The sequence below is a fragment of the Lucilia sericata genome, unplaced genomic scaffold (genome assembly GCF_015586225.1).
Source record: "Lucilia sericata isolate MDLA Ls3-8-SP2 unplaced genomic scaffold, ASM1558622v1 Contig000648F_arrow, whole genome shotgun sequence".
Taxonomy (NCBI): domain Eukaryota; kingdom Metazoa; phylum Arthropoda; class Insecta; order Diptera; family Calliphoridae; genus Lucilia; species Lucilia sericata.
In genome coordinates, this window is record NW_023994654.1 from 1 (window position 1) to 9,907 (window position 9,907).

The 9,907-nt window shown below is 31.1% G+C and overlaps 1 protein-coding gene across 1 annotated transcript; it reads right to left on the bottom strand.

Annotated features, from left to right (window-relative positions):
* Positions 1-17: 17 nt before the first annotated feature.
* LOC119607034 lies at positions 18-2,944 on the bottom strand (the record flags this gene model as incomplete). The annotated part of the gene is made up of 3 exons (XM_037960751.1): positions 1,318-2,944; positions 597-1,211; positions 18-359 (listed from the first exon to the last, which is right to left on the bottom strand). Coding segments are annotated over exons 1-3 (2,584 nt in total), but the record flags the coding sequence as incomplete, so codon positions are not given.
* Positions 2,945-9,907: the final 6,963 nt, after the last annotated feature.

A 9,907-nucleotide genomic window follows, 5' to 3' on the forward strand; every position in this document is an offset into this window, starting at 1 on the left:
CGCATTCCATTTTATACCTAAAGTTTTTGTAGCGCTAGTTTCATGAAATCGTAATAAATTCGAATCATACAAGTCTTCGCTTGAGATGTTAATGAGTAACTGGGTGTCGTTAGCGGTTATTTTCTTTAAGATAAACCCAGCGGACTTCAGAGTTTCCAAGATCTGAGACTGTGATTCAATTGCTTCTTTAATGGTATGCCCACCAGATAATATGTCATCTACATATGTCTCTGTCCGTAAAATTTCGGCAGCTTTGGGAAACATTTCTTGAGAATCCTCTGCAAGTTGGTGCAGTGTACGAATGGCCAGAAATGGTGCACAGTTTACGCCGAAAGTAACAGTTTTTAAGTTGATAATCTCTAATTGGGGAATTGAGATTTTTTTGATAAATTATTCTTTGAAGAGAATCTATCATCTGGATGAACCCAAATTTGCCGGTACATTTTTTGTATATCACCGCTGAAAACATATTTGTAAATTCGCCAATTGAGAATTACTGTTATCAATTCAGATTGTAACGTAGGACCAGTATATAAAACGTCATTGAGTGAAAAGCCAGATTTAGTTCTACGGGAAGCATTAAACACAACTCTTACCTTGGTTGTTTTGTGTTCGGGGGCGAACTACGGCATGATGAGGAAGATAAAAAGAGAAGTATTTGCCGTCTGATACAATTTCCCGATAGGAAACGGGTTCCATGTGATTGAGGGATAAGTATTCTTCTAGAACATTATTATATTCTTTTGCTAGCTCTGGAGTTTTCGCAAGAGATTGGTTTATACGAGAATATTGGACTAGGGCTAGAATTCGCGATGCGCCGAGAAATTTTGAATTGGGAAATTCCTTTTTTAATGGTAATCTTACAACATATCTTCCGCTGGCATCTCTTGTTGTTGTTTTCTTATAGAATGTTTCACAATATTGATCATCCTCAGAAATTATGGGTCTTGATGGTATTTCCTCTTGCTCCCAAAATTTTCGTAACGTGTTATTTAGCTCAGCATTTTCAGAAGGGGCTACGGTTGTTGTAAATGTATGTATAGTTTTAGCTTCAATTGGTCCACTTAGAACCCAGCCAAATATTGTGTTGTATGCCGACGCCTGACCGCAAATATTTTTTTTAATACCGCCAATATTGATGAAATGCTCTGAGTCATTACCAATGATTAAATCTATTTGAGAAGAATGATTGAAATTCGGATCAGCTAAGTCTAAACTGGAGATTTGGGAAGAATTAGGAAGCTCAAAAGAAATTGATGGGATTCTCTCTGTGACTTTAGGAAGAATGATTGCATTTACCGTAAATTTAAGATTTACACCGCTTAGCAAATAAAGTAATTTCACATTCTTTATTTGCAGATTGCACTTGACCGCCTATTCCAACAACTTCAAGTTCAGCCTTTTGATAAGGTAATTTAAGTAGAGATCTAATTCTTTCTGTTAAGAATGTTCTTTGAGATCCTGGGTCAATTAGTGCTCTGACTGTAAATAGTTCTCCGAAGTGTTCTATTTGCACCAAAGCTGTGCGAAGTAATATATTGACGTTATTAGAAGAGAAATTGGCCTGTACTTGGCAATTTGGGGAGGATGAGGGGACGTTGTCGCTTTGCTCAGCATCCTGATTCTTAGAAGAGTCGTTTCTTTTCTGCAGTAAAATTTTTGATTCTTTAATATTTTCGTTACTTCGCGGGGTTTTAGATGAATTTTGAGGTTTTTGTAAATGAAGTAGAGTATGATGGTTAGATTTGCAAATAAAACAAGTATTCTGGCTGATACATTTCGATTTAGTGTGGCCTGACGAGAGACAATTGTTACATATTTTATTTTGGAAAACATAATCTATTCTCTGCTGTACTGTGTATTTCCTAAATTTTCCACAAACTCTTAAGTTATGATCTCCATTGCAGAGTTTACACGTGTATTCAAGTTTTTCTTGTGAAGAGTATGACTGTATCTTGGGATTAGAGATAGTAGGAAGGCTGAATCGCTGTTTCGTGGTTTTTATGGATGATATTCTTTCGACAACTTCATATCGATTAACGAGGAACTCATCCATTTGGGCCCAAGTTGGCATTTCCCGCTGAGTTTTAAACGATTGTTCCCAGAGAGCTAATGTATCATCTGGCAACTTAGTTGAAACTAAATATATAAGTATAGGGTCCCATCCTTCCACTTTCACGTTAAGTGCCTTGAGTGAAGTTAAACAATCGGTGACTGTGGAATGAATTTTCTGTATAGACTCACTATTTTCCGAGGTTGCGACAGGGATATTGAAAAGTACTTTTAGTTTGTTATCGATTAATACTCGCTTATTGTCAAATCGTGCCTTTAGTGCATTCCATGCATGATCAAAATTTTCATCACAAAGAGTGTATCGTTTAACAATGGCCCCCGCGCTACCTTTTGTTTTTAATCTTAAGTAAAATAACTTTTGGGCTTTTGGAATTTCAATATTCTCAATGCATGCCGTGGTGAAAAGATCGCGAAATGCTGGCCATTCTTCATAGCTACCAGTAAATGTGTCTATATCACAAGGAGGGAGCTTTATGAAGGATGATCTTGTAGCTAGGGGAAGGGCTTGGGGTAACAGACTTGTGCGGGGCATTGAAGTTTGAACTTCACATGCTCTTGATAGTCTGAGTAAATCCACTATGTGTGATCTACATGCGTAATACGTTTCTGAACATGCGTTAAAGTTAACTTTTGCGTTTTCTTTGAAGTCTTGACTATTTTCGGATCTTGGGGATATCATTAGAGACTCGTATGATGTTTGTAACTTTTTCCATCTGTTTTCAAGGTCCTCCAATTTTGTTTCTAATACAGAGTCTGTCTGATCTTCCATATCAGATTTACCGAAATTAGTGCAAAATGTGATTAAATGGTCGCAATCAAATAGAAATTTTTCATGCTTGACCGATGTGCCGTTTTCTTGAGAAGGATTCATATTGAGATTCTGTATTGATAGAGTATTGAGGATTAAGTACGATTTATGAAATACTGCCTTTTTTTAAATTACGTTAAAATTTGCAAATAGCTAAAGTATAAATTCACTTTTGTGATTGTGATGAGGTTTAGATAGCTTTATTAAATGCAATTTAAGAATAACAATGAAGATCATGCATGTGCTTGTTAGGATTTAGCAGTTAGGTTTATATATGTAGCTATATCGAATAAATAGCAATTTAAAGGGTCGAGTTTAGATGATACGATCCATAAAAAAAAAACGAGCACGAGTACGAGTCTTAAAACAATGTTCAGCACAATTATTTCTACATAAAAATTCAGTAATGCATATATTTTAGTTGATGCTTTCACCAATAAACTAGAATTTGTTAACGGAATACTAGATTTCAGCCAGATTTAGTATAGGAATTGGTATGGAATATGTATAATGAGAATCAATGAGTGGCTATAGTTATAACTATAGCGAAATTAGTATCTAATACAATGTCATTAAATGTCGTTAAAATTTAACTCATTCGCAAATTATAAAAATGTAAGTGAAATCATTCGTTTTAGAAATAAAAACTTTCAACGTTTATCAGAGGTTTACTATTTCTTTTTTTTCTCAAATAAAAAGGCAGGATAGTAGATGTAGGAATATTAGAGTGTTTGCAATATTATAAAATTTTTAAATTATAATAATATTGATTTCAAATCAAATGCTAAATAAAAGTTTGGCTTCGATTCACGGAAAATTTACTATTCGTTTTACCAATAAATTGTTTTTAATAAATTTTTTTTTTTTTTAAGTTATGGAAAGGGAAAAACACCCGTTTTAAACTTCCCTTTGATTTCCGTATTTCCCTTCATGGAAATCAATATACGCAAAAAAAAATTTATCTCAAACAATTTTAAACGTTTAATGTTCGCTGGGATTAATTCATGTGTTTACTTAGTTTATATAAACGAAACCCCAGTGCATAAGAACCAAATAACAGAAAATTAATAATAAGCTGTATTTATAATATTGATGATGATGAAATTAAACATTGTTCCAAATAATAGAAAATATTACCTTGTTATTTAATTTGTTGGTTGCTTACATTTAAATTTTTTTTATAATTTTTTATTTTTTATTTTAATGTTGTTGTATAAATGTCCAGTGATTTTCCTTTGACCGTGCTTTTTTTTTTGCTTTTGTTTTATGTTTGTTTGTTAGGTGGTTGAGAAATTCACCACCACAGTGAAGAGTGAGACAGATATAATTTAAACCAACTGCACTTATGTATTTGCTTTCATGTAAATATTTTAACCGGTATATATATTTTTTTACTTTTATCTTTTTTTTTTTTTTCTCTTTTCTTTTTTAACTTGACAAGTAAATGCTCTTTGTATACATATATGTATTTATTATACAAACAAAAAAAATTTTTAAGCATATACTAACGGATTTTCATGTAAACTTTTTGCTTTTTCCCTTAACGGAATTTTAGCTATGTACTTTAGAAAAAACTTTTCTGTGCCGTTATATTAACTTTTTGGTTATAAAATTTTTCATATATTAAAAAAAAAACTCTAGGTTTACCATAAATAATTTTTATGTTGGTTTTTTAAGGTTATATGTATATATTTTTTAGAAAAATTTTACCTTTTTTTTTTTTTTTGTTTTTTATGGTAATTATTTTATTTGCAATTTTCAGAGTAATTTTTCACTGCCTAAAGAATTCTTAGATTTCAATTTTATCATGAATCTTAGTAGATTTTTCAGCAAATTTTTTAGCAAATTTATTAGCCACCTTTTAATGAAATCTTTTAACAAATTTTTTAGCCAATTTTTTAGCAAATTTTTTAGCATATTTTTAAAAATTTTCTAGGTTTATTTCTTTCTTAATACACAAATTTTAAACTTTTTACACTTTTCTATAACAACTTTTATAGGTTAACTTTACAATTTTTAGTGAAATTTTAGACTTTTTAGCACATTTTCAGCGATAATTTTCAGACCTTTAAGCAATTTTTCAATAAGTTTTCCTATTTTTTTTCGAGTTTTTTAGGTTAAATTTAGGAATTTTGCGCTTCTCTACCAAAAAATTTTAAGTTACTTTTTAGATTTTTTTTTTTTGACTTTTAGCTCTTTCATTAATTTTTAGATTTAGTAGGTTTTTAACTTCTCTATCAAAATTTTAGGTTAATTTTTAGAATTTTTTTTTTTTTTTTTTTTTTTTTGAATTTTAGCTCTTTTATTAATTTTTAAATTTAGCAGGTTTTTACACTTCTCTATCAAATTTTTGGTTGATTTTTAGATTTTTTCTTGAATTTTAGCTCTTTTATTAATTTTTAAATTTAGTAGGTTTTTACACTTCTCTATCAAATTTTTGGTTGATTTTTAGATTTTTTCTTGAATTTTAGCTCTTTTATTAATTTCTAAATTTAGTAGGTTTTTACACTTCTCTATCAAATTTTTGGTTGATTTTTAGATTTTTTCTTGAATTTTAGCTCTTTTATTAATTTTTAGATTTAGTAGGTTTTTACACTTCTCTATCAAATTTTTAGGTTAATTTTTAGATTTTCTTTTCCTTTTTTTTTTTTAACACCTAAATCACTGTTTTCTTTTAATTTTCAAAAATTTCTTGTTAGGAATGTGTATTTTTTGTTTGTTTTAAATTCTTTTGTACATATTAAAAAAAGGCTTTTTGATTTTTCTTTTATTTACCTCATTTTCTTTGTGATGATACCGCTATTGGGTGAGTGTTGTCAACTGGGTCTTTTTTTTTTTTCTTTCTTTCTTTTTCAGCGAGAACGGACCATGAAGAATTTTAGCCTATTTAGCGCTTATTTTGTTGTGCAGGAGTGGGAGTATGAGCTCAAGGAGTGGACTGTAGTAGATAGGAATTATAGACTGGCCAAAATTCTCATAAGTATATTTTTTCTCGAAGCGAAAAAATATAGGTGAGGGTTTTGGTTGGGGAATGAAACGATTACAAAATAAATGATTAGATTAGAATTAGGATTAATGTATGACCGCATGAGAGTTTAGGAGTGTATGTGTGTGGGTGTGAAAGATGACTTACGTAAATGTGTCTAATGTGTGTGTTTGTATTTGAACAAAAGTTGCAACTTAATTTTTTTTTTTCAAATAAATTTCAGATTTACAATTTTTTATTTTAGATTTAGGTTTTTGGTTATAATTTTGTACTTTAGGATTAGTTTTAGTGGAAGAAGTGGATGTTCTTCAGTTGGTGGTTTGGTAACAAGTGAAGTTATATAAATTGCAAACTGGCCAAATGGCAAATTTGAAGCTTAAATTGTAGCTACATTTGTATCTTCGAAAATTCATTATTAATTCACAATAGTAGTTCATAGTTATTTTTTTTTTACAATGTAATGGTTACTAGGTACAATTCAGAGATGGAAAAGACAATTCAGTTAAGAAAACTTAAGAATAACAATACTAATATTAATAATAGTAAGAATAATAATAATAATAAAAAATCATTTTTAATGGTTTTTTAGTATAAAATGTGAATTTTATACACAAAGCAAAGGAAGTAAACCAAATTCATCGAAAATATTCATTGTTATCCTAAGCAGTTTGGTATTGAAAATGAGCAAAATCGGTTCACACCGGGAAGAGTTATGAATCAAAATTTAAAACAACCTCGAAAAAAATAAGCATTTTTTACACATTCTGATGTAATTTTCTCGAAAACCATGCAAGATAAATTCGTGAAAATTACCATACATCAGTTTCTACATGAGAGCTTGACCCCTGCCAAAAATTGCTAGCATGGGTCCATAATTTCATATACCTCCCATACAAATGTACATATTCCCGGAAAATTGGTTTTTTGTTAATAACTTCCGTCACAATGTCGAAATCTTCACAAAATTGTACACAATAAAATTTTGTGTCAATAGAATTCATTCAAAGAAAATATTTTCTGGATCGGTCCATAATTGGACATAGGTCCCATACAAGGTCCCCTCCCGAAAATCACTTAAACGTGCATAACTCATTACCAAATTAAGATATCTAAATAAAATTTGGTATAAGTATTGCCCATATCAATAGAAATATTACTGTGAAATTTTTTTCCGATCGGTCCATAATTGGTCATAGCTCCCATACAAGGTCCCCTCCCGAAAATCACTTAAACGCGCTTAACTCATAAGTAAATTAAGATATCCATATAAAATTTGGTACAAATATTACTCATATGCACAGAAATATTGTTGTGAAATTTTTTTCCGATCGGTCCATAATTGATCATGGCTCCCATACAAGGTCCCCTCCCGAATATCACTTAAACGCGCATAACTCATTACTAAATTAAGATATCCAAATAAAATTTGGTGTAAGTATTGCCCATATGCATAGAAATATTACTGTGAAATTTTTTTCCGATCGGTCCATAATTGGTCATAGCTCCCATACAAGGTCCCCTCCCGAAAATCACTTAAACGCGCATAACTCAGTACTAAATTAAGATATCCATATAAAATTTGGTATAAGTATTGCCCATATGCATAGAAATATTACTGTGAAATTTTTTTCCGATCGGTCCATAATTGGTCATAGCTCCCATACAGGGTCCCCTCCCGAAAATCACTTAAACGCGCATAACTCACTACGTAATTAAGATACCCATATGGTACAAATATTACTCATATGCACAGAAATATTACAGATAACCTTTTTCCGATCGGTCCATAACTGGTCATAGCTCCCATACAAGGTCCCCTCCCGAAAATCACTTAAACGCACATAACTCATTACTAAATTAAGATATCCATATAAAGTTTGGCAAAAATATTGCTCATATACAGAGAAATATTACTGTGAAATTGTTTTCCTATCGATCCATAATTGATCATAGCTCCCATACAAGGTCCCTTTCAGAAAAAACACTTAAATGCACATAACTCATTACCAAATAATGATATAAATAAATACTATTTTTGTTCATAAATACTATTTTGTAATGCAAAAAGCATTTAATGTTATTTCAAAAATTTTTCACGATCGGTCTATATTTGGTCATATCTCTCATACTAGGTCCTGCCCCTAAAAGCGCTTTAACCGTATTTAACTATTTGCATTATCAATTTGTGTAGAACAAAATTATATATATGTATGTATTTTTAAAATCCGTAAATCTTTCACACACATGCAAATAAGAGATATCGTTAAAGCATATCTTAGGGCGCTATAAGAATTTAAATGAAAGTGGCGTTTCTAAGGTTCAATAAATCTTGGAATTGTAGTAGATTTAAGCTGTTTAAATCTTGGGATTTTTCTATTTAAGACATGAGAAAACTTATTTCTACAAATATTTTATTAATTAGAAATGTATTAATACAAAAGTTGCTGGTGGAGGGTATTTAAGATTCGGCTCAGCCGAATATAGCACTCTAACTTGTTTTCTAATTCATATTTACCAATTTTTTTATACCCACCATCAAAAAAGATGGGGGTATATTGTTTTTATCATTCCGTTTGTAACACATTGAAATATTCGTCTAAGACCCATAAAAATATATGTATTCGGGGTCCTTATTACATTCTAAAACGATGTAGTCATGTCGTCTGTCTGTCTGTCTGTCTGTTGAAAACACGATAGAGTCCAAAAGGAAGTAGCTAGAGAGCTGAAATTTTGCATAGATACTTTAAGTTGATGCAGTTTGTTTGATATTGAAAATGTGCAATATCGGTCCACGATTTCGCCTAGCCCCCATATAAGGTCCCCTTCAGAAAATGACTTTAACGCTCATAACTGTCCAAGAGAAGCATCTATAGCCATGAAATTCAACATAAACATATTTTATAGGAACCTTAATATCTTTGTAAAATTTTATAAGGATCGGTCTATAATTGACCCTATCCCCCATATAAGGCCCCCTTTAGAAAATGACTTTAACGCTCATAACTGTCCAAAAGAAGCATCTATAGCCATGAAATTCGACATGAACATATTTTATAAGAACATTAATATCATTTTAAAATTTTATAAGGATCGGTCCATAATTTACCCCATCCCCCATATAAGGTCCCCTTCAGAAAATGACTTTAACGCTCATAACTGACTAAAAGAAGCAGCTATAGCGATGAAATTCGACATTAACATATTTTTTAGGAACCTTAATATCTTTGTAAAATTTTATAAGGATCGGTCTATAATTGACCCTACCTCCCAATAAGGTCCCCTTCAGAAAATGACTTTAACGCTCATAACTGTCTAAAAGTAGCATCTATAGTGATGACATTCGACATAAACATATTTTATAAAAGCCTTAATCGCTTTGAAAAATTGTATAAGGATCGGTCCATAATTGACATGAACATATTTTATAAGAACATTAATATCATTGTAAAATTTTATAAGGATCGGTCCATAATTGACCCTATCCCCATATAAGGTCCCCTTCAGAAAATGACTTTAACGCTCATAACTGACTGAAAGAAGCAGCTATAGCGACGATATTCAATGTGAACATATTGTATAGGAACCAAAATCGCTTTGTAAAATTTTATAAGGATCGGTTCATAATTGACCCTACCCCCATATAAGGTGCCCTTCAGAAATGGCTTTAAAGTTCATTACTAGCCTAAACTAAAATCGTTCTAGAAAATTTGACGAGGATCCGTCTATAATTGACCAAATCTCCCCCCAAATATGATCCCTCTCAGAAAATGACTTTAACGCTTTTTACTACCTTAAAAATGCAAGTACAGCGACAAAATTCCATAAAAATTTCTCTACCAAATTTTAGGAGGATCAGTCCATAATTGATCCTATCGATATACATATGTATGATGGTAAAATTATACATAGATGCAATAAATGAGAAAATTGTTTTGATAATAACAAAAGCATCGATTCTTACATATCAAAGTTTATTTATAATGAAGCATTCCTTTTCGGCAATGTTTTGATGGTGGGTATACAAGATTCGGCACAGCCGA